Consider the following 26,176-nt stretch of genomic DNA (forward strand, 5'->3'; position numbering starts at 1 on the left):
GACACCATCCAGGACAAAGCAGCCCGCTTGATTAGCACCCCATCCACCAGCTTAAACATTCACTCCCTACACCACCGGCACAGCATGGCTGCAGTGTGTACCATCTACAAGATGCACTGCAGCAACTCGCCAAGGCTTCTTCGACAGCACCTCCCAAACCCGCGACCACTTAGAAGGCCAAGGGCAGCAGGCGTATGGGAACACCCCAACCTCCAAGTTCCCCTCTGATGCGCTATCAATTACTCATAAAAGACGGAGAGTTAGGAGAGTAACTAAAAGGCTTTTATTAACAAAGAACAGAGCATGCCTCTCGTGGTTGACTGGTTTCCAAGAAGGCAGGGGGCTGCAGAGCAGTCACCTTTATACCTGGGCATGTGGGTGGAGCCAGGGGCGGAGCCAGCTGAGGCATGCATAGATACAACAGTGTGCAACAATAACAGTGGTTTACCACATTCACCCCTTGTTTAAATTTGAGTCCGGCGGGGTGAAGTGTACTAAAGGTTCGTGTAAGTAAGTCTATCAGGTGGCCTTGTATGCCGTCCTGATCGTCGTGGTGGCGGCGTTGATGGTGCAGCATCCAACGTTGAATCTGGCGTCTCATTGAGTGGTTGGGTGGTCAATGACGGGCCCTGGGGCTGCGGCATGCCGTCTACAGGGGTTGGGTTGTGGGTAGTGGTGGATGGCAATGGTAGTGTTTCAGGGGCACCCGAAGGTGCGAGGTCTCGTATGGAGACTGTGTCCTCCCGCCCGTACTGGGGGTTGGCGTGGAGGAGGCTCACCCTCTCGACCAGGGGGTCCGTTTTATGGGACCTCACGTGCTTCCGCAGTAGGACGGGTCCTGGAGACGTCAGCCATGTCGGTAGCGAGGTCCCCGATGTGGACTTCCTGGGGAAAGTGAACATTTTTTCATGGGGGGTGGCATTGGTGGCCGTACAAAGCAGTGACCGAATGGAGTGGAGCGCCGCAGGGAGGACCTCCTGCCAGCGAGAGGTCGGAAGGCCCTTAGATTTTAAGTTTAAGAGGACGGCCTTCCAAACCGTCGCGTTCTCTCTTTCCACCTGGCCGTTCCCCCGGGGGTTGTAGCTGGTGGTTCTGCTTGTAGCAATACCTCTCGTGAGCAGGTACTGACGGAGTTCGTCGCTCATAAAGGATGAGCCCCGGTCGCTATGGATATAGCTAGGGAAGCCGAACAAGGCGAAAAGGTCATTCAGACATTTAATGACCGTGGTACTGGTCATGTCTGGGCAAGGGATGGCAAACGGGAAACGGGAGTACTCATCAATTATGTTGAAGAAGTACACGTTGCGGTCAGAGGAGGGGAGGGGCCCTTTAAAATCGACGCTCAGGCGCTCGAAGGGGCGAGTGGCCTTGATCAGGCTTGCTCTGTCTGGCCTATAAAAATGCGGTTTGCACTCGGCACAGATTTGGCAGTTCCTGGTCATGGTCCTGACCTCCTCGATGGAGTAGGGCAGGTTACGGGATTTGATGAAATGGAAGAACCTGGTGACCCCCGGGTGGCAGAGGTCATTGTGGAGGGTCTGCAGTCTATCAACCTGCGCGTTGGCGCATGTACCACGTGATAGGGCATCTGGGGGCTCATTGAGTTTCCCGGGCCGGTACAAGATATCGTAATTGTAGGTGGAGAGTTCAATTCTCCACCTCAAGATCTTGTCGTTCTTGATTTTGCCCCTCTGCTTATTATTAAACATAAAAGCCACTGAACGCTGGTCAGTGAGCAGGGTAAATCGTTTTCCGGCCAGGTAATGCTTCCAATGTCGCACCGCTTCCACAATCGCCTGGGCCTCCTTTTCGACAGAGGAGTGTCGAATCTCGGGGCCCTGGAGGGTCCTTGAGAAAAAAGCCACGGGTCTCCCCGCCTGGTTAAGGGTTGCAGCTAGGGCGAAGTCGGATGCGTCGCTCTCCACTTGGAAAGGGATGGACTCATCCACTGCGTGCATTGTGGCCTTCGCAATATCTCTTTTTATGAGAGTGAAGGCTGCACATGCCTCTGCTGTCAGGGGGAAGGAGGTGGACTTGATGAGGGGTCTGGCTTTGTCCGCATAGTTGGGCACCCACTGAGCATAGTAGGAGAAAAACCCTAGGCATCTCTTCAGTGCTTTTTGGCAGTGGGGGAGGGGGAGCTCCATAAGGGGGCGCATTCTGTCGGGGTCGGGGCCGATGACTCCGTTCTCCACTACACAGCCAAGAATGGCGAGGCGCGTGGTGCGAAACATACATTTGTCCTTGTTGTATGTTAGATTCAGCCGCTGGGCCGTATGGAGGAATTTCTCTAGGTTAACGTCATGGTCCTGCTGGTCGTGGCCGCAGATGGTGACGTTGTCTAGATAGGGGAAGGTGGCCTGCAGCGCGTTCTGGTCAACCATTCGGTCCATCTCCCTTTGGAAGACCGAAACCCCATTGGTGACGCCGAAGGGGACTCGGAGGAAGTGGTAGAGATGACCGTCAGCTTCAAAAGCTGTGTACTGGCGGTCCTCAGCCCTGATGGGGAGCTGGTGGTATGCCGACTTCAGATCAATCGTCGAGAACACCCAGTATTGTGCTATCTGATTGACCATGTCAGATATGCGGTGGAGTGGGTATGCATCTAACTGGGTGTACCTAATGATCGTCTGGCTGTAGTCAATAACTAGGCGCTGTTTTTCGCCAGTCTTCGCTACCACCACTTGTGCTCGCCATGGGCTAGTGCTACCCTCAATAATCCCTTCCTTCAGGAGTCTTGCTACTTCGGATTTAATGAAGCTCCTATCCCCGGCACTGTACCGCCTGCTTTTGGTAGCGATGGGCTTACAGTCGCGGGTGAGGTTAGCGAAGGGGGGGGGGGGAGACTTTAAGCGTGGAGAGGCTGCAAATGGTGCGCGGCGGGCGATTTAAAAGCTGCTGGCTGCAGACTGTGAGTGGGGGGGAGGGGTCCGCCGTACGCTAATGTGACACTTTTAAGGTGGCACTGAAAATCCAACCCCAGTAGAACGGCAGCGCAGAGATGGGGCAGGACAAGAAGTTTAAAATTTTTGTATTCTGTGCCCCTTACTGAAAGGGTCACTACACAGTAGCCACCGACGTCTGCTGAATGGGATTTGGAAGCCATAGAGATCCGATGGCGCGTTGGCAGGACCGGGAGAGAGTAACTGCGCACCGTGTCGGGGTGGATAAAGCTCTCCGTGCTCCCGCTGTCGAAAAGGCAGGTAGTGGCGCGGCCGTTTACCGTAATGTCCATCATGGACTTGGACAGTTGGTGAGGGAGAGATTGGTCCAGCGTCACGGAGGCCAGCGTATGGTCGAGCGAGTCGCTGTGGTCGCCAGACGAGGCGGTGGTCGAGTCCAGGTCACCCACAATTGGAGTTGGAGGCGTCCAAGATGGCAGACAAAATGGCTGCACCCATGATCCCGATCCCCACGCGGCTGGAGGTGTCCAAGATGGCGGACAAGATGGCTGCCCCCACGGTTCACACGCGGCGCTACTGGTGTTAGCGGTTTTACCTTTGCAGGCGCTGACGTAGTGTCCTTTCTTCCCGCAGCCAGAGCAGGTAGCGTTTTTCGCCGGGCAGCGTGCTCTGGGGTGTTTTGCCTGGCCACAAAAGTAACATTTCGGGCCCTTGGACATCGCTGCAGCAGTTGGTGCCGGGGGTGGCGGTCCCATGACCCAGGGTTGCGGCGTCCACGGTGCGGAGCGGTTAGGGGAGAATGCGTCCATATTCCGGTGGGCCGCGTCTAGCGAGAGCGCGAGGGACACTGCCTTCTTCAGGTCAATTTCGCCCTTCTCCAACAGTCTCTGCCGGGAGTAGTCGGACTTGAGGCCCGCAACGAAAGCATCTCGGATAAGTCCCTCCATGTGTGTCGCGGCCGATACCTCTTTACAATCGCAGGCTCGGCCGAGTATCTGTAGTGCCCGTAGGAATGCCTCCACCGATTCCCCGGACTGCTGTTTGCGGGATCTCAGGAGGTGTCTGGCATAAACCGTATTTACCGGGCATGTGTATTGTCCTTTTAGCAGATCGATAGCCGCCGCGTAGGTAGTCGCGTCCTGGATGAGCGTGTAGACTTGGTGGCCCACCTTGGAGGCCAGGATTTTTAGTTTGTTTCCATCTAGTGTCACGGCTGAGGCTTCCAGGTAAGCTTCGAAGCAACGCAGCCATTGTGCGAACTTGGTAGACGAACCCGCCTCTTGAGGGTCTAGGTCCAGGCATGTTGGTCTGAGGGCATGCAGCAGCGCCTGCTGCTCAGCGTTTGGTGCCGTCGTTTGCTGCAGCGCCTGCTGCTCAGCGTTTGGTGCCGACATTTTGTTTTTGTTAATAAAATTGATGCGCTATCAATTACTCATAAAAGACGGAGAGTTAGGAGAGTAACTAAAAGGCTTTTATTAACAAAGAACAGAGCATGCCTCTCGTGGTTGACTGGTTTCCAAGAAGGCAGGGGGCTGCAGAGCAGTCACCTTTATACCTGGGCGTGTGGGTGGAGCCAGGGGCGGAGCCAGCTGAGGCATGCATAGATACAACAGTGTGCAACAACAACGGTGAGCAACAATAACAGTGGTTTACCACACCCTCCAAGTCACATACTATCCTGACTTCGAAGTATATCGCCGATCCTTCATCGTCGCTGGGTCAAAATCCTGGAACTCCCTCCCTAACAGCACTGTGAGAGTACCTTCACCACACGGACTGCAGCGGTTCAAAAAGGCAGCTCACCACCACCTTCTCAAGGGCAATTAGGGATGGGCAATAAATGCTGGCCTTGCCAGTGATGCCCACATCCCATATACGAATAAAAAAATGTTTCAGTTAATAAATTATCAGTTACATTAATGTAGTCCATCACGGTATGCTTTTAAAAAGGTAAATACATTGTATGATGTTGATCAGTGCAATATTTAAATACACTATATACAAAGCTTATTCAGTGACATGATGTGCCAAAAAATTGAATCTTTCAGACTGCCCCCCTAAAAAGAAATATTAAAATCCTTCTGCGTTCTGATGTTCACACATTACACCTGTGCTCGCTGACCTACATTAGCTCCTGGTCCAGCAATACCTTGATAAAATTCTCATCCCTCCAAATTTCTGTAACCTCCATCAGCCCTGCAACCCTCCAAGAAATCTGCATTCCTTCAATTCTGGCCTCTTGTGCATCCCTCACTTCCTTCGCCCCACCACTGGCAGCTGTGCCTTCAGCTATCTAGGCCCTAAGCTCTGGAATTCCCTTCCTAAACTCTCAGCCTCTCTCCTCAAAACCTAATTCTTTGACCAAGCTTTTGGTTACCTGTCCTAATATCTCAAGTGACTCGTTGTCAAATTCTGCCTGACAATGTTCCTGTGGAGCGCCTTGGGATGTTTCACTATGTTAAAGGCACTATATAAATGCAAGTTGTTGTTTTCAGCAACAGTTTGGAGTTTTGCCAGCTAGAAACAACAAAAAACACAGCGTTTGAGCTGTATCCATTAACTCACCCCCTACATTCCACTAGTCTCTCACTGATCCAGAATGTCTGTGTCTGACAAGGACTGACTGCACTGAAACACTCTCCTTTCACCTCCAAGTCTTAGGCTTGAATTTATCCCAAACTCATGGGATGAAAGTATCCGGTCTCTGCTGATTGCAAGGCCTCTGCCTGGAAAATCTCAAACCACTTCTTAATGGAGACTGGCCAACAGCACAAAACAGCCCACAACTTGGCATTTGCCTTGATATGCTTGTTGACAGCCTCACTCATTCAGACCAAGTGACTGGTGTCAGAACTAGAAATGCCATACCGCCCCAGTAAGGGTGCTCCCCTGAAGCTCAGATAAAGACATTGTTGAGGCACAGAATTTCATAAACAGCATCTGGCCTAGGATGTACATCGCCAGTCCAATGCCAACATGGGGGTTGGAATTGGGGAGGAGGAGGGGTGGAATCTCACCCTCTTCAATTCTAAGCTCTCTAGCTGTCTATCTGCCAGTCAGGGAAAGGTTGTAGCTAGAAAATGAGTGTCACACAATTACAATTTTTAAACGGTTGTATGTGTCTGTTTTTTTCCCATTTAAAGCAGTCCGTCACAACAACATAAAAACTTGGCGTTAAATGCCTTGTTTTCCTGTTTTAAGCCTATACATACAGAAGAACTGTCACTGAATGCATCAGTCTTTTCCTTTAGCTGCTTCTTTTTCTTCTTTTCTTTTTTGTCTTTCTTTGATTTTTTCTCCTTTTTCTTCTTGGATTTAACAGAATGTTCCTGCAAGAGGGCACATTTTAACTGTTTAAAAATCAGAAAATTTACCACTTTTGTACGTTACCTATCAAAAATACTTAAGTCTTTAACCAGTCAAACATGCTTCTAAACAAACCAAAATGACCAGAACATGATTGTATCTTTTACCCAGTTTGTATTGAATCCACTGCAGTGCCAGGATCAAAATCTTACAGGTTACTAACACACACACAAATGCAAACAAAAAACAATTTATATGAAACACCAATAGCAGAATATATGATTGGAAGTTATAGCACATTAAAACATCTGAAAGCATCTGTGTCATGGCAGCATTTACCAATTGTTCTCTGGGAAAGAAAACATTACAAATTGTTAATTTATTTCATTGCTGTTTGTGGGATATTGATAGCACAGAATAGTTGCCATTTTGTTCACATAACACAAGAATTATTCAAAAGCAAAAATACTGCAGATGCTGGAAATCTGAAATACAAACAGAAAATGCTGTAAACACTCAGCAAGTCAGACAGCATCTGTGGAGAGAGAAACAGAGTTTAAGGTCGATGAGGATTATTCATTTTGTGAAGCAATTTTGTGACATTCTGACATGATAAGAAGGTATATGAATTCACAACTTAATATTTCATACCAATGATTTAAGACTTCAATGTAGGGGGTATAATTAAGAAGTTTGTAGATGATACAAAAATTGGTCATGTGGTTGATAGTGAGGAAGAAAGTTGTAAACTGCAGGAAGATATCAATGGACTGGTCAGGTGGGCAGAAAAGGGGCAAATGGAATTCAATCCAGAGAAATGTGAGGTAATGCATTTGGGGAGGGCTAACAAGTCAAGGGAATACACAATAAATGGTAGGATACTGAAAAGTGTAAAGGAACAGAGGGACCTTGGAGTGCATATCCACAGATCCCTGAAGGTAGCAGGACACATAGATAAGGTAGTTAAGAAGGCATAGGGGATGCTTTCCTTTATTAGCCGAGTCATAGAATCTAAGAGCAGGGAGGTTATGCGTGAACTGTATAAAACACTAGTTAGACCACAACTAGAGTACTGCATACAGTTCTAGTCACCACATTACAGGAAAGATGTGGTCGCACTGGAGAGGGTGAAGTGGAGATTTACGAGGATGTTGCCAGGACTGGAGAATTTTAGCTATGAGGAAAGATTGGATTGGCTGGGGTTGTTTTCTTTGGAACAGAGGAGACTGAAGGGAGATTTAATTGATAGGTATAAAATTATGAGGGGCCTAGACAGAGTGAATAAGGAGGACCTATTTCCCTTAGCAGAGAGGTCAATAACCAGGGGACATATATTTAAAGTAATTAGTAGAAAGAGTAGAGAAGGGTTGAGGAGAACATTTTCACTCACCCAGAGGGTGTTGAGGGTCTGGAACTCACTGCCTGAAAGGGTGGTAGAGGCAGAAACCCTCAACGCATTTAAAAAGTACTTGGAGGTGCTGTAGCCTACAGGGCTACGGACCAAGAACTGGAAAGTGGGATTAGGCTAGATAGCTCTTTCATTCGGCACAGACACAATGGCCGAATGGCCTCCTTCTGTGACATAAATTTCTATGATTCTATGATTTATTACAAAGAAATTACTCTTCTATTGACCTCCCCAAAAGCTCAGTACAAATCCCTCTTGTTTAAAGACATCCCAATATATGTATCAGCCTTGGCTCAGTGGTAGCACTCACGCCTCTGAGTCACAAGGTTGTGGTTCAAAGCCCACTCCAACGACTTGAGCACATAATCTAGACTGACACTTCAATGCAGTATTGAGGAAGTGCTGTGCTGTTGGTGGTGGTGTCTTTCAGATGAGACGTTAATCTGAGGTCCTGTCTGCCCTCTCAGATGAATGTAAAAGATCCCACGGCATTATTTGAAGACGAGCGAGGAGTTCTCCAAGTGACCTGGCCAAAATTTATAAAGAAAAAATTTGCAGGGATAAGGGAAAAGAGCTGGCAAATGGGACTAATTGGACAGCTCTTTCAAAGAGCCGGCACAGGCATGGTGGGCTGTAAGATTTTCAATTCTATATTGTCATTTTGGGCTTGATGTAAGCTATGTAAATATACAATTCTTTTTAAAATTCACAGACAAACTTCAGAACTGGTCCAACAATAAATATGACTTTCCAATTGTCAAAACTATTCCTAGATATATCTCTAAAACACTAGTGCTGTGGCATTGTCAACTGTTTAAAAAGCAACTGTAGTATTTCAGTTACTAAATAGTCAATTTTCTAATGATATTGATCTACATATTCAAATTCAAGCTAATTATTATACTTTGGCAATTGTTATTTTAGTATAATGAAAATTCCTTTTAAGTTTCCTAAAAATTGACTTTAATTTCTAATTCTACAGACTAATTAACATTTATAACAATATTTAAAGAGCAATAAAAATAGAAAATGATGGAAATACTCAGCAGGTCTGTGACCTTTCGTCAGAACACGAAAGGTCACAGACCTGAAACGTTAACTCTGTTTCTCTCTCCACAGTTGCTGCCTGACCTGCTGAGTATTTCCAGCATTTTCTGTTTTTATTTCAGATTCCAGCATCCGCAATATTTTGCGATTTAAATAGCAATAAATAGGTTAATCTTATCTGCATAACAAATGCCTACTTGAAATCGCAATGAAAGCATGTCTAACAAGTTGAATTTATATAGTACCTTTAACATAGTAAAACATTCCAAGGCGCGTCACAGGATTTGACACCGAACCACATAAGGAGATATTAGGAAAAGGTAACCAAAAGCTTGGTCAAAGATGTAGGTTTTAAGGAGCGTTTTAAAGGAGGAGAGGGAGGTAGAGAGGTGGTGAGGTTTAGGGAGGGAATTCCAGAGCTTAGGGCCCAGACAGCTGGCGGCACAGTCCCCAGTGGTGAGGTTTAGGGAGGGAATTCCAGAGCTTAGGGCCCAGACAGCTGGCGGCACAGTCCCCAGTGGTGAGGTTTAGGGAGGGAATTCCAGAGCTTAGAGCCCAGACAGCTGGAGGCACAGTCCCCAGTGGTGAGGTTTAGGGAGGGAATTCCAGAGCTTAGGGCCCAGACAGCTGGAGGCACAGTCCCCAGTGGTGAGGTTTAGGGAGGGAATTCCAGAGCTTAGGGCCCAGACAGCTGGAGGCACAGTCCCCAGTGGTGAGGTTTAGGGAGGGAATTCCAGAGCTTAGGGCCCAGACAGCTGGAGGCACAGTCCCCAGTGGTGAGGTTTAGGGAGGGAATTCCAGAGCTTAGAGCCCAGACAGCTGGCGGCACAGTCCCCAGTGGTGAGGCACAGGAAGTAGAGGATGCACAAGAGGCCAGAATTGGGGGAGCCCAGAGATCTCGGAGGGTTGTAGGGCTGGAGGAAGTTACAGAGATAGAGAGGGACGAAGCCATGGAGGGATTTGAAAACAAGGATAAGAATTTTAAAATCAAGGTGTTGCGAGACCGGGAGCCAATGTATGTCAGTGAGCACAAGGGTGCTGGTTAAACCGGACTTGGTATGAGTTATGATTCGGGCAGCAGAGTTTTGGATGAGCTCAAGTTTACGGAGTGTGCAAGGTGGGAGGCAGGCCAGGAGCGTATTAGAATAGTCGAATCTAGAGGTAACAAGGACATGGATCAGATTTACATTTATATCGCAAGATTAACCCTTATGTCACAACTGGGCATGATAGGGAAGCAGGTGCCACCGATGAGATAACTTGCCTGGTGGCAACCATTCCTAATTTGACATTTTCACTTGACTTCTTCAATCACTTGGCTTTGAACGGGTGAAAACGTGACATTTTAGTTGGTTATTTGTAAGTAACTCCTGCCTCCAAAATGGAAGGTAGTAGCCAGAAGGAAGAGAAAAAAAATGAAGCAGAAAATGTTAATGTTTTTCCAAAAAAGATTAGAATAGATGAGATAGGTCAGGCTAAAAGAGAAAAAAACATTTTAAAATAATAAAATAGCAGAGAAACACAAGCAGAAATGAAGTGTTTGCATTGTTTTAAAATTGCATTTGAAGTCTTTATTTTTGTATCTTACTGTAAATTAGAGTCATTAAGTTACTCCTCACATCTGGGCAGCTTTATAGCTATAATAATAAAAAGAGTAGTGTTTGTTTTAGTGTCACTGTATCTGACACTATTTAAGTACCTGCTCCAGAAAGCCTGTAATTTCCACAGACTTGCTGGTAATCTAAAAGAGAATGAATTTGCATTGATATAGTGCCCTTCATGACCTCACTGCATGCCAAAATGCTTCAAAGCCAATGAATTACTTTTGAAGTGTAGTCATGGTTATTATGTAGGTAAATATGTGATCATAATTCAGTTAGATTTAGCATAATTATGGAAAAAGGCCAAGATAGATGAGTAAAAGTTCTCGATTGGGGAAAGGCCAATTTTACTAAGCTGAGATGTGATTTAGCAAAAGTGGACTGGAAACAGCTACTTGAAGGTAAACTAGTGTCAGAGCAATGGGAGGCAAGGAAGAGATAGTGAGGGTTCCGAGAAAATATGTTCCCACAAAGAAAAAGGGTGGGACTCCCAAATCTAGAGCCCCCTGGATGTCAAGGGGCATACAGGGTAGGATAAGGCAAAAGAGGGACGCTTATGTCAGATACCGAGAACTAAATACTGCAGAAAACCTAGAATTATAGAATGGTTATAGCACAGGAGGCGGCCATTCAGCCCATCGAGCCCGTGCCAGCTCTCTGCACGAGCACTTCAGCTAGTCCCACTCCCCCGCGCTTTCCCCGTAGCCCTGCAAATTTTTTTCCTTCAGGTCCTTATCCAATGCCCTTTTGAAAGCCCACAATTGAGTCTGCCTCCACCACCCTTTCAAGCAGTGTATTCCATATCCTGACCACTCGCTGTGTAAAAAAGTTTTTCCTCATGGCGCATTTGGTTCTTTGGCCAATCACTTTAAATTTGTGTCCTCTGGTTCTCGACCCTTCCGCCAACTGGAACAGTTTCTCTCTATCTAATCTGTCTAGACCCCTCATGATTTTGAACACCTCCATCAAATCTCTTCTCAATCTTCTCTGCTCCAAGGAGAACAACCACAGCTTCTCTAGTCTATCCACGTAACTGAAGTCCCTCATCACTGGAATCATTCTCGTAAATCTTTTCTGCACCCTCGCTAAGGCCTTCACATCCTTCCTAAAGTGCGGTGCCCAGAATTGGACACAATACTCCAGTTGAGGCCGAACCAGTGTTTTAAAAAGGTTCATCATAGCTTCCTTGCTTTTGTACTCTATGCCTCTATTTATGAAGCCCAGTTTCCCATATGCTTTTTTAACCCCTTTCTCAACCTGCCCTGCCACCTTCAACGATTTGTGCACATATACCCCCAGGTCTCTCTGTTCATGCACCCCTTTAGGATTGTATCCTGCTGGGGAATCAGATCTGCATGGGGGATCAAATCCCTTCTGTAGAGGAGTATAGAAAGTGCAAGGGTGAAATTAAAAAGGAAATTAGGAAAGCAAAGGGAGGGCATGAAAAAATATTGGCAAGTAAAATCAAGGAAAAACCAAAGATGTTTTATAAATACATAAAGAGCAAGAGGATTGTGGGCACAAGGGTTTACACAACTTGGGTATCTCGCTATTCTTTCTGCGCAGTCTGTGTGACCAGCACATAATGAGTTAAAAGTTAAAACAGCTTTCTGCTGAGCATGGGTTGTAAATTTGGTAAAGGGATTTTAAAGCAAAATGTATCTCGACAGATCAGAGGGCTGCCCTGCGTGGGGGATCATATCACTTCTGTTTAGGGAATGGAGAGTTTTATTGTAGCAATAAAACAATTAGAAGGTTGAGTGACTGGTTGTTCAGTTTATGTTGTTATTCTCTTGTCATTTGTATGTATCTTTGATGTACCATGATTTATTGGTAGTATGCATAGAACGTTATGATCAAAGGTAAAGAATGGCATAAGGGATGTGAGCGAATGACTGTTTAGCAGCTCACACTGGAATCGGATAGTGTGATGTCTCAAAAGCAACTTGTGCACACACTGGTTTTCTGAAATGTGTGTCTCAGCAGCTCTCAGACTGGTTTTGTGTAGGATGAAAAGACTTGTGCACGCATACTGGTTGTGGATAGTATGAGGTTTCAATAAAGACCCTGCATTACTACAACTGAGTATGTGTGTAATCTGACGTTTAAAGTAACAAAATGAAAAAGAACAAGAAAGCAGTCTAACATCTTGGTGACCCCGACGTGATTTTTTCAAATTTCGTTGACTGAGTTGGTCCGACATGATTTTGTCGAGGTTTGTCAAGTCAAAGTTGGTCCAGCACGATTTCAAATTTCGTTATTAAAGTTGGAGTTGGTTCGTGGAAGTGTTTCCCACACATCAGTTTGAGGGGTGAGTATTCTCTTAGTTGTCGTGGCTTAAAGGGATCTCCAGTTAGCAATGGGAGGATCAGGGAATATTCAAGACCCGTCTTGTCATTTCTTAATAAATGGATTGAATCTAAAGGGGGACCCTACGAGATAGGGCAGGAAACAATGACAGGATAATGGAGAGAGACACAGCAGTCCTTAGTGGAGAGTGTCCAGTTAAAAAAGATTAAGATGTTAGGGTTAAAAAGTGATAAAAAGAAAAATGCATTAGTGTTACAGTGTCTAATGCAGGAGATTCAAAAGTTAGGAGAAGAGGCTGAGGCTAGAGATTGAGAAGTCTTGGAAGTTATAGTGCAGCGAGCAGAACTTACAGAGCAGCTAGCAGCAGCCAGGACAGAGGTAGAAAACTGGCAATTCCAGGCGCAAGGAGCAGCCAGGACTGTTCCGACGCTGGATCAGATTCTTGCGGATAAACAAAACAGGAATCAAAAAGCAGCTGTGAACTCTGTTTTAATTCACTAAGCAATATCTTCTGCATTACTGACTTTTTTAAATTTTAAGTTTTTTAATTTGAGTGGGTATTGCCCCACACCTACAGAAGGGAATCAGGAATCGACGAATTAACCCACTGGGCTGTCAGGAACCACAATGGAATTTCTGTTTTTTCTTTTATGCAGAGGGCTATATGAGTGTTGATGGTACAAGATTACCAAGAGTGGTTCTTTGATATAGAAATGACTTCACGGTGTTACAGAGCTTGAACTTTGCTGGAAAAGTGCAGTGGGAGCTCCAGTAATGTTCAGAGTGTGTGTGTAATCTGACGTTTAAAGTAACAAAACATAAAAGAACAAGAAATCAGTCCAACAAGGATAACTAAAGAAAGAGTAGGGCCTATTAGAGACCAAAAAGGAAGCTTGTGTGTGGAGGCAGAGGACGTGGGTATGGTTCTTAATGAATACTTTGCATCTGTCTTCACAAAAGAGAGGGACGATGCAGACATGGTAGGAGTGTGAAATATTAGATGAGGTAAACATAGTGAGAGAGGAAGTATTGAGGGGGTTTAGCGTCTTTGAAAGTAGATAAATTGCCAGGCCCGGATGAAATGTATCCCATGCTATTAAGAAAAGCAAGGGAGGAAATAGCTGAGGCTCTGACCATCATTTTTCAATTCTCTCTGGCTACAGATGTGCTGCCGGATTACTGAAGGACTGCTAACTTTGTACCGCTGTTTAAAAAGGAAGAAAAGGATAGACAGAGTGATGCGCTATCAACAATACCAAAGACTACGAGATGGACTTATATGAAGTAGGCTTTTATTGACTAAGAACTAGAGCATGCCTCTGCTAGTGAATCCATCCTAAGAGCTCCCGGGGGAAGGGTGGTGAGTCACCTTTATACCCGGGCTTAGGGGTGGAGCCAGGGGCTGAGACATGCCTGGACTTGTACAGGGTTAACAGTGGTTTACCACACAGGCATGTACAGGTTAACAGTGGTTTACCACACAGAGTAATTACAGGACAGTCAGCCTAACAGTGGTGGGCAAATTGTTGGAAAAAATTCTGAAGGACAGTACTAATCATCATTTAGAAAGGCAGCCAGCATGGATTTGTTAAGGGAAGATCATGTCTGACTAACAGGATTGATTTTTTTTGAGGAGATAACAAGGAGGGTTGATGAGAGTAGTGCATTTGATGTAGTCTACATGGATTTTAGCAAGGTCTTCGACAAGGTCCTACATGGCAGACTGGTCAAAAAAGTAAAAGCCCATGGGATCCAAGAGAAAGTGGCAAGTTGGATCCAAAATTAGCTCAGTGGCAGGAAACAAAGGGTAATGGTCGATGGATGTTTCCGTGACTGGAAAGCTGTTTCCAGGACTGGAAAGCTGTTTCCAGTGGGGTTCCGCAGGGCTCAGTACTCGGTCCCTTGCTTTTTGTGGTATATATCAATGGTTTAGACTTCAATGTAGGGACATGATTAAGAAGTTTGCAGATGATACAAAAATTGGACGTGTGGTTGATAGTGAGGACAAATGCTGTAGACTGTAGGAAGATATCAATGGACTGTTCAGGTGGGCAGAAAAGTGGCAAATGGAATTCAATCCTGAGAAGTGTGAGGTAATGCATTTGTGGAGGGCTAACAAGTCAAGGGAATACACAATAAATGGTAGGATACTGAGAAGTGTAGAGGTACAGGGGGACCTTGGAGTACATGTCCACAGATCCCTGAAGATAGCAGGACAAGTAGACTAGGTGGTTAAGAAAGCATATGGGATACTTTCCTATATTAGCTGAGGCATAGAATACAAGAGCAGGGAGGTTATGCTTGAATTGTATAAAACACTAGTTAGGCTGGATAGCTCTTTTTCAGCCGGCACAGACACGATGGGTCGAATGGCCTCCTTCTGTGCCGTAAATTTCTATGATTCTATGACATCCAATTTGCATACAGTACATGAAATAAATAATAATTTGATGTGTTTTGGTGGTATTGAGGGTCTAATGTTGGTGAGACACCCAGAGAACACCTTGCTCTTCTTTAAATGGCACCATGGCATTGTTTATATCCACTTGAACAAGTAGACAGGACTTTAAATTATCATCCAAAGACAGAATCTCTGATGATGCAGCACTTTCTCAGTAACACACTAGGTTATGACAAAGTCTTGAGTGAGGCTTAAACCTTCTGACTCAGTAGCAAAACTGCTACTAACTCAGCCAAGCTGACCATAAAGTGAAAGGTGGGACCTTCCCACCATCATAAGTGTGGCTGTTCACTCATGATTGCAGTGTTCATTATCTGACAAATTTTGAATGGAGCTGAAGACTTGGACAACATTCAGGCTTGGGCTGGTAAGTGGCAAATAACATTTGTGCCACACAAGTGCCAGGCAATGACCATCTCTCCTTGAGAGTCAATCACATTACCACTGCAGAATCCTCATCAAAATCCTGGGAACCACCATCGACCAGAAACTCAACTGGACCAGCCACATAAATACTGTGGCTACAACTGTTGGAGAACACCAGGGTTGACTGCTCCTTTCCCACTACCTGACCACAACTTCTGGCCCTTTACTAACAGAGAGTCATTCTGCTCCTTTAGGTACCAGAGATTGCTCTCTTACTTTGAGCAAAAGGTGGTCTTCTCCAATACATCATCTCTGAAAACATTTCCTCACTAATACTTTATTGGGTGGCTAATTGCTCACTAAGACCAACCACTTCAGGCTGGAGTGCAATGACCAACTTAAAATTGCTACAAACGAATCCTTCCATAACCTGGGCCTGGATGGCAAAAATCTGACAACCACTGCAATGCACAAAGTATTTCATGCTTGCACAACTTGAAATTTAAAAAAAATTACACTGGTATAGAAGTTTCTCAGAGTTGGTCCAAAGAATCTCGGAGTTAACGTTAAGCACATAAGAAATATGAGCAGGAGTAGGCCATACGGCCCCTCAAGCCTTTCAGAAACATTTCAGAATGTTTCAGTGAGGTCACCTCTCATTCTACTAAACTCCAAAGAGTATCGGCCCATTCTACTCAACCTTCCCTCATAGGACAATCCTTTCATCCCAGGAATCAATCTAGTGAACCTTTGTTGAACCCCCTCTTAGGCAAGTATATCCTTCCTTAGGTACGGCGACTAAAACTGTACATAGTTCTCCAGATGTGGTCTCACCAAATTCACTCCTCCAAAAGTAGTATCGCCGTAAGGTGGAAGATGTTTTATTTTGCCCTTTGCAGTCGCTATCGTGACCAGTAGCAACAACACGAATGCTCCATTTAGTTGGTGCATGATGATGTTTTCACTGGAAGGTCAAATTTTTGACTTTATCACTGCAAAATTACGAGGAAGTGACACTGCTCTATATATCATCGAGATACAATCAAGTAACCATTAACTTAATCTGGTTAATCAATGAGACAGTGGAACCCACAATTGGCACCAGTGAACTTTCTTTCAAGCCTTTCCTAGGACAGCCCTCTCATCCCAGGAATCATTCTAGTGAACTTTTGTTGCACCCCCTCTAATGCAAGTATATCCTTCCTTCGGTATGGAGACCAAAACTGTGCCCAGTACTCCAGGTGTGGTCTCACCAAGGCCCTGTACAATTACAGCAAGACTTCCTTACTCTTGTACTCCAACCCTCTTGCAATAAAGGCCAACATACCATTGGCCTTCCTAATTGCTTGCTGTGCATACTCTAGCATAAGTCTGTGTTACATGTACAAGGACACCCAAATCCCTCTAAATACCAACATTTAATAGTTTCTCACCATTTAAAAAATATTCTGTTTTTCTATTCTTCCTACATAAGTGAATAACCTCACATTATACTCCATCTGTCACCTTCCTGCCCACTCACTTAACCTGTCTATATCCCTTTGCAGACTGTGTCCCCCTCACAACTTACTTTCCCACCTAGCTTTGTATCGTCAGCAAACTTTGATACATTACACTCAGTCCCTTCATCTAAGTTATTAATATGGATTGTAAACAGCATTGGCCTCAGTACTGATCCTTGCAGCACCCCACTAGTAACTGCCTGCAAACCTGAAAATGACCAGTTTATTCCTACTTTCTGATTTCTGTCCTTTAACCAATCCTCTGTAGTCCAAAGTATCTCTGAGTTGATCCCGGCCCCACTCTCTTATTTTATCCTCTAAATCTGTTTTCTTTCTACCCAACTGTCAAAAAGCGAGAGCGTATTCTGAAGCACTGAGAGGATAACTGACGCCACTGGAGCTCTAGTTCATATGTCGATGGATTTTGAAAATCAATTCTGTATATGGAATGTGTCTCCAGTTCACTGGTGCATTTAGTAACCAGTGTACACAGCATGGAATTTGTGTTTTGATTTCCCCTGCTACTGATTTAATTTCATTCATTTAGTTACTACTTGTTTAAAGTTAGTTTGGGTAGGTCACCTTTCCCTGAATGGTGTTGCCCTAAAGAGAGGCAGTCCTTGTATCCTGGCAAGCTAGGGTTTACCCCAATTCCAAAATTGCCAACAGTCTATTTTAAAATAGGACCCATGGAAATATTGCCTATGTTTTGCGCCATAGATGACGACTGGGTAACAGTTGATCACCAACCAGCAATGTCTACTGGCTCACTGGATACCTTCTGTGACCAGTGAGCATTGCATGGAATCTTTTGTTTTATACCCCTGACGTTATCATTTGATTTAATCTTTTAATTTTAGTTCTTTTTATTTCTTTTATTTAAAATCAGTTTGCTTGACTTACCCATCTGTGAGCATTTAGTGATCTCTCCCCTTTAAGGGGAGGTACTTGATGTATCCTGGTCAGGTTCGCTTTATTTCAATCCCACAGTCCAGATATAGGCTGGGCATGGACCAGTATGGACACTGGGAGTCAAGTGAAAGTTAATCTCACAGCTGAGGGAAGTATTTTTCCAAGTTGCGCACATCCAACTTACAGTTTTAGTGACTACAATGAAAATGTCAAGTATCTCATGTATTGCAAACCACTTGGCTTTTTAAAATAATTGCAAATTTCTAATACTAATGTTCTATAATTTCACTACTGTATTCTGATTATTCAAAAGGTATTTGATTATATAAATATAATTAATAAAGCTACCACTTTTTATTATTACTGTTTCATGGTAACATTAATGACGTCAATTTTGATAAAAATCTTGGAAAAATCCACTGGGAAATGTAGAAGCAAATTTTTCATTAATATATACAGCAAGCCTCAAGTGGTAAGGGAATTTCTCAGTCTTTAATTTCATATCGACATTATGATAAAGTCTTCACACCTGTGTTCAAATGTATTAGTATAAATACATTAATTGGAGACTAACTGCTAACATTTTTATTACTGAATTTAGAACACTTTATTGGATGAACATCCTGCATGAACAGATCGTGATGAAATCTTTGAAATTGGTATTGCAAAGACTGGTCCACGGGTCAAGAAATCAGAGAACTATCAATCTCCTTAATAAATTAAAACTAAGCAGGCTTCATCGAAGATGCATAAAAACATACTTCAACTGTTAATTCATCATCTCTTTTGATTACTCAGTTGATTAGAACACAGAGCCATACAGACTAGGAAGGACCAAAATTCAAACTCCAGTCTCTGCTTTGTTAGCTGACTTCAATTGGTTTCAGCACTCCTTTGCTAAGAAGAGACAAAAAAAATCGTCAGGGTTCCTGCTCCTTATAGTAAATCATGTTGGAAAACACATATGCATGGACTTCAGGTGGGGATAGCATTTGGCTCTGCTGTGATGCCTCATGGTCAAACAGTGTGCTGAAACTTACTGTCTAGGCTTCTAAATATGGGTGAGGTACCAAGGTAGCCAGTGCCCATGGAACATAGCATAAGTCTGTGCCTTTAGGAGAGCTCCTCTAGACCCATCTTTTGTTTCATTACTTGTCCCATTACAACCCCCCTTTTGCCTTGCACTATCATCCCTTTTGTCATTTAAATCACTCCTGCCTTCCACCCTATCACAGACCTTCCCTTTTGTTCTTTCCTCCCCACCCGCTTTCCCTGCCCCTGCGCACTTGTTTAAAACCTGTTACATCTTTAACGTTTTCCAGTTCTGATAAAAGGTCACAGACCTGAAAAGTTAACTCTGTTTCTCTCTCCACAGATGCTGCCTGGCCTGCTGAGTATTTCCAGCATTTTCTGTCTATGCACTTTTATGATTTTTTCCCCCCAATCTTATTATATTTTAGCATTACCTAACATTACTTTCACATCTCCTGTCAAGATTTCAGTTTTATTTATCCTGATTGATCTATCAAATAAATTTTTAGGATGAAGTCAGTTACAGAAATTCATATGCTATCAAAGCAATTCTACACTTTCATGTAACCTGATCAGGCTTGTATTATTTCTTCTGTAATTCTCTTGATCCGACACTTCAGCTTGTGAATATCATATTGTGCCTTCCAGCTCACAAACCTGATGATTTAACCCAGAGCGAAGATCCTCTGAATTTGATTGACGCAGTTACGGTTTACCAACTTTGGTGAAAGCCAGATTCAGTCGTTAGTTTGTTTCAATTTTCCAGTCAGCTTTCCAGCATGTCCCTTTTTCTCATTAAAATCCAAAGCTGCGATGCTTGCTTTCTGACTCATCTCCTAATAATGCAACGGTGATACCTTTAAAGGACTTGCTTTTTATATGCAGAGATACTTGTTTTTGTTTTCATTTCCTTTCCAGATTCATAGAGTACCGACTAATATCAAAATAAGTGGGTGAAACAAAGTATATTATTTTCAGTTTTCTTTTAGTGAAAGTTAGTTTTTTTTAAACATCTTTCAGTGAACACTGTGGGATGATCTAGGACACAAAGGGCTCATCCCTTGTATTACTCAATAAGTGTCTGTCTACTAGGATAGTAATTCACTTCTAATGTCTATAGAATATTGCACCCTTGTTAAGATCTGGAGCAACTCCTGTGGAGCGGGTGAATGATCTTAAGTAATAGGCTGCTCAGGGAGTCCAAGTATTGATCCATGGGGTGGTTGGGAAGCTTTGCTAGCTGAGTGATTCGTGTGTGTGTGATCACATTTTACATAACTTTAAATTGTCTTGACTATGTTTGGCATGACCTCAATTTCCTTGTGAGCCATTGTTTGGGAACAGAAAAAGTTACCGTAAATTCTGTAGTTGCTTTCATGACTATGTTTCTTGGTCATTTGAAGGTTTAGAGGGAATATCTTATTTTCATCGAGGGGCTTTTGAATTTTGTTTGATGGCTTTCTCTGAATACTCTTTAAAATAAAGCGGCTGCAATGTGTTTTGGTCTGAGCAGTGGATTTTGTTTCAGAAATCCTCTGCTTAAACCAAGGAATACGCAGGAAGATCTCTGGACTAAGACCTGTAAAGGAGATGAAAATAGATTTCGAAAAATTTAGGTGACTTTGATTCACAGGCTTCTGTCTGTATGGTTATATAATTATTTTTTACTGTTAGACTTAGCTTGCAATGAAAATATTTAACACTTAGAAGATGGGTGGTAATTCAATGATTTACTGAAGATGTTGTTTTTGGTATGCCTGTAATGAGAGAGTTTATTTCCAGGTAAGCATTAGCAGGAGCTCTGACACCAGCTGAATCTGTATGTAAGTTGTCTTCTCTTCCTTCCCCGCTCCACATACAGTATTAGAAATACCTTGAATTTATTGCTAGTTTAGTCTTGAAGTCTTTTAGAAATTTGAGGGGAGAAACAGGAAAAGATTGCGATATTTGGGTGAAATTACAGTTTAGAAACCAATGGGGAGAGGGCGGGAATATGGTATTGAGATAGAGGATCAGCCATGATCATATTGAATGGCGGAGCAGGCTCGAAGGGCCGAATGGCCTACTCCTGCTCCTATTTTTCTATGTTTCTAACACTCCTGTGTGCATGTTACTTTCCATCACACTAGGCCATATTCCTTTCAACAGATCTTACCTTCCAGAGTGGTCTTCACATACAGCCGTTTATGCAGCAATACAACCACCTTCAACTTTACAGACACCTAACCATATCTCTCCTGTGTCCCTGTGAAGTTAAAAGACGAATAATCTACAAGATGGCATTCCTGCCACCGTCAACTCGCATCTACAAACTCGCAGGGTCTTGCTACAGGATCTGCCATATCAAAGGGACAATCAAACTGTTAGTGAGATGAGTTCCAATTGAAAAGTTGCTGGACACAGTTAAATTAATATAAAAAGAAATCAACAGCAGTCGCATTGGATTAACCTTTTGCTAGCACTTCTGCTCATCCAAATTGGCTCCTGCATGTTCATCCCACCCCCATCTTCAGTAACAGAGCCTTCAGCTATGTTGAACTCTCCCTAAACCCTTGCTATTCTTTCCAAATTAAAAGCCTCCTTAAAATCCATCTCTGCCTTTGTTTACCATTAATCTTCAAAGTCTGTTTTTTCTCCTTCGTTAAGTGCCTTGAGATACTTACTTTGTTATAGGTGCAATAGAAGAGCAAATTATTGTTGTTTGTGCAATAAACATCAATGCTCCGATATCATCCATATTGAATATTTAAAAATAGATATTTAACTTAACAGCTCAAAACATTTATACGTCTCCCCATGGGGAGACTTATTTTTGTGTTACCACTGCAATAAATCAACAAAACTTCAGTAAGAATTCAATTCAAACAGTTGTCTATTTAAGATATACAAAAATACACTTTTCTGACCTCTGAAAACTCCTCTAGTCGCTCATTCACGTCTGGCAACATCCACGTGTCCTCACCACGTAAGCGTTTGAGCTGATTCTGTTTCTCTTCTTTTTCATATTTAGCTTGAGCCTAAAATGAGCAGGATAAGGTTCAATTAAAATGTGAATGCTGAAGATTCTCTACGAATATATATTTTAGTCTTTTTAGCCAATTATTTTTAAATGAGAACGAACAACCATAGCACATGGATTAAGGTAATGTCACTTTGGAAATCAAATATGGTTGAATCCAGATAAACACTTACATGTGCTCTAAACAAAGAGTCCCAGAGGCCCGACTGTTTTCCAGTAATCTCATTGTAAAGAATTTCTGATCCAAGGACAAAGCCTTTTATTGCGCAGCACATTAAACATAGTCAATCCAATCAAAATTTCTGCTACTGTATACCAGTTTTACATTTTAGAAGTCTATTTTTATTTTTTTCGTGGCATTACATTTTTATTAAGGCCAAACATAATAGCACGTCGTCATATGTTATAATATCCTCTCTCATTTCTTAGATTGAATAATCACACAGTAGTGCAGGATCCACATCACTACTGTTCCAGATATAACACATTAATCTTTAAAGGTGTTTGGTGCAGAAACTCCTAAAAGGGGGCAGAAACTAAAACTGAGAGAGTTAAATAGAATCATAGAATCATACAGCATAGAAGGACGACATTCAGCCCATCGCGCCTATGCCGGATCATTTTCAGGTATGCCTGTTGTTGCTCTTGGCATTCTCTTCTACACTCCGCAATGAACTATCATCCCTTTTGTCATTTAAAATCACTCCTGCCTTCCACCCTATCACAGGGTCATCCTGCTTGATGGTGAAGGAGCAGTGAGGGATATGCGAGGCCATGAGGTTACAGATTGTGGTGGTATACAATGTTCCCTATAATTTATTTTTCGTGCGCGGGCCCTTTAACTGGCTGTGCGGCCCATTCAAATCTTCGCACATGCGCGGTTATTCCACTGAAAAGCTGGTGAGCAGCCGACGCAGGACCTCCAGACCGCTACACGGCCGAGCAGCTTAACAGGAACGCTGGTGGTATACCATTCAGCTGCTACTAATAGCCTGCAGTGCCACATGGATACCCAAATTTCAACTCCCAAGATTGATTCGTAATCCATCCCATTTAGCACGGTGGTAGTGCCACGACACGATGGAGGATGTTCTCAATGTGAAGATGGGATTTGGTCTCCACGAGACTGTGCGCAGGTCACTCCTACCAATGCGGTCATGGACAGATATAACTGCGATAAGCAGATTGGCGAGGATGAGGTCAAGTATTCACTTGTGTTTGTTCTCTCACCACCAGCCAAGAACCCAGTCTGGCAGCTATGTCCTTGAGGACTCATCCACTTTGGTTAGTGGTGGTACCACCGAGCCATTCTTGGTGATGGACATTGAATTTCCCAACCAGAGTAGATTCTATGCCCTTGCTACACTCAGTGCTTTTTCCAAGTGGTGTTCAACAAGGAGGAGTGCTGATTCATCAGTTGAGGGAGGTTGGTAAGGGGTAATCAGCAGGAGGTTTCCATGCCCATGTTTGACCTGAAGCCATGAGACTTCATGGGGTCCATAGTCAATGTTAAAGACTCGCAGGCCCACTCCCCCCGACTGTATACCATCCATACTGATTCATATTGGCCTACTCCTGAGGTCCACACCATCACAGAAGCCAGTCTTCAGCCAATTCGATTCACTCCACGTGATAAAGAAACGGCTGAGCACACTGGATACAGCAAAGGATATGGGCCCTGACAACATCTCAGCTTTTGTACTGAAGGCTTGTGCTCCAGAACTAGCCGCGCCTCTAGCCAAGCTGTTCCAGTACAGCTACAACACTGGCATCTATCCGACAATGTGGAAAACTGCCCAGGTATGTCCTGTCCACAAAAGCAGGACAAATCCAATCTGGCCAATTACTGCCCCATCAGTCTACTCTCAATCATCAGCAAAGTGATAGAAGGTGTCATCGACAGTGATGTCAAGCGGCACTTACTGACCTGCTCACCAATGCTCAGTTTGGGCTCCGCCAGGACCACTCGGCTACTGACCTCATTACAGCCATAGTCCAAACATGGACAAAAGAGCTGAATTGCAGAGGTGAGGCGAGAGTGACTGCTCTTGACATCAAGGCAGCATTTGACCGAGTATGGCATCAAGGAGCCCTAGTAAAATTGAAGCCAATGGGAACCAGGGGGAAAACTCTCCACTGGCTGGAGTCATACCTAGGCACAAAGTAAGATTGTTGTGGTTGTTGGAGGTCAATCATCTCAGCCCCAGGACATTGCTGCAGGAGTTGCTCAGGGTAGTGTCTTAGACCAAACCATCTTCAGCTGCTTCATCAATTACCTTCCCTCCATCATAAGGTCAGAAATGGTGACGTTCACTGATGATTGCAGTATTCAGTTCTATTTGCAACTCCTCAGATAATGAAGCAGTCCATACCCGCATTCAGCAAGACCTGGATGACATTCAGGCTTGGGCTGATAAGTGGCAAGAAACATTCACGCCACACAAGTGGCAGGCAATGACTAACTCCGACAAGAGAGTCTAACCACCGCCCCTTGACATTTAACAGCATTACCATCACTGAATTACCCACCATCAACACCCTGGGGGTCATCATTGACCACAAACTTAACTGGACCAGCCACATAAATACTGTGGCAACAAGAGCGAGTCAGAGGCTGGGTATTCTGCGGTGAGTGTCTCACCTCCTGACTTCCCAAAGCCTTTCCACCATAAGGCACAAGTCAGGAGTGTGATGGAATACTCTCCACTTGCCTGGATGAGTGTCCTCCAACAATACTCAAGAAACTTGACACCATCCAGGACAAAGCAGCCCACTTGATTGGCACCCCATCCACCACCTTAAACATTCACTCCCTCCACCACCGGCGTACCATGGCTGCAGTGTGTACCATCTACAAGATGCACTGCAGCAACTCACCAAGGCTTCTTCGGCAGCACCGCCCAAACCAGCGACCTCTACCACCTAGAAGGACGAGAGCAGCATGGGAACACCATCACCTGCAAGTACCCCTCCAAGTTACACACCATCCTGACTTGGAAATATATCGCCGTTCCTTCATCGTCGCTGGGTCAAAATCCTGGAACTCCCTCCCTAACAGCACTGTGGGAGTACCTTCACCACACGGACTGCAGCGGTTCAAGTAGGTGGCTCACCACCACCTTCTCAAGGGCAATTAAGGATGGGAAATAAATGCTGGCCTTGCCAGCAACGCCCATATCCCAGGAATGAATAAAAAATAAACACTGTGCCCCCACATCTGGTGGCAAAGGACATACCCAGGGCTGGTTATGGAAGAGTCTGGGACGTTAGCTGACAGGTATGACTGCGAGTATGACTGTATGTGAGGCTGTTGCTTGACTAGTCTATGGGACAGCTCTCCCAATCTGGGCACCAGTCTCCAGACTTTGCAGGGTCGAGTGGGCTGTGTGTGCCTTTGTCGCATCCTTGTTCAATGTCTAGGTCACTGCCAAGTGGTCCGTCCCATTTTCTTCTTGCTTTTCTTTCTCGTGATTTGATACAACGAAATGGCTTGCTAGGCTACTTCAGAGGGCAGTTAAGAGTCAACCACTTTGACGTGGAACTGGAGTCACATATAGGTCAGACCGGGTAAGGGCAGCAAGTTTCCTTCCCTAAAGGGCATTAATGAACCAGTTGGTTTCTCTACAACAATCCAACATGGTCACTTTACTGGTACCAGCTTTTAACATATCAGAAAAAAACTTGAATTCAAATTTTCAAACTGCAATGATGGGATTTGAAATCACTTACTGGGGATTTTTACTTCAATGCCTATACTTCTAGTCTGAGCCTCTGGATTATTAGTCCAGTAACATAACCACTACTCTATCGTACCCACAGTGATCCGGGCTGGAAAGTCAGGATCAGCCTTGGCCTGGATGCACCTACAATTGAACAGCCTGCCAACACTCACTTTCAAGACTCACTCATGAAGAATGGCTACTTGGGTGAGGTAAGGAGGGTAAAAGATAGGAAATAAATAATTGTTAAAATAAACTATAATCACTTCACTCTAATAATTATGAAACCAAACAACTTTTCGCAAATGGTTAGTGCTCAGATACTTTTTAAACCTTTAACAATGAAGTTTATGCGGAGTACAATTTGTAACATTTCCTAAACAATAAAAGCCAGTGAGAAATAAAATGCCCATATTCTAATCAATCAAAATAAATATAATCATTTAACACTCAATTACATTTTCTTATATATTTTCTGTCTAGGTTCAGGTGGCAACTGTAGTGACCAACTGAAAACTTGAAATTAATATTAAGATTAACACATTAAAAGAGATCAACAGCTGGCCCAGCTTCTTCTGTGCTTCAGTTTA

The 26,176-nt window shown here is 44.0% G+C and overlaps 1 protein-coding gene across 4 annotated transcripts in view; it reads right to left on the reverse strand.

The window, feature by feature from the left end:
• Nucleotides 1-26,176, reverse strand: part of cwf19l2 (CWF19 like cell cycle control factor 2) — a 250,839-nt gene that overhangs the window by 183,819 nt on the left and 40,844 nt on the right. For all 4 annotated transcript variants that reach the window (XM_085999076.1, XM_085999075.1, XM_085999077.1 and 1 more), the window contains exons 2-3: nt 21,755-21,865; nt 6,116-6,232 (exon numbers count right to left, since the gene is read on the reverse strand). In XM_085999076.1, the coding sequence (XP_085855202.1) occupies nt 6,116-6,232; nt 21,755-21,865 (228 nt within the window). The remainder of the gene's footprint in view (nt 1-6,115; nt 6,233-21,754; nt 21,866-26,176) is intronic.

The sequence above is a fragment of the Somniosus microcephalus genome, chromosome 10 (assembly GCF_052327205.1).
Source record: "Somniosus microcephalus isolate GS21.2 chromosome 10, FLI_Smic_1.0, whole genome shotgun sequence".
In the NCBI taxonomy this organism is placed as follows: Eukaryota; Metazoa; Chordata; class Chondrichthyes; order Squaliformes; family Somniosidae; genus Somniosus; species Somniosus microcephalus.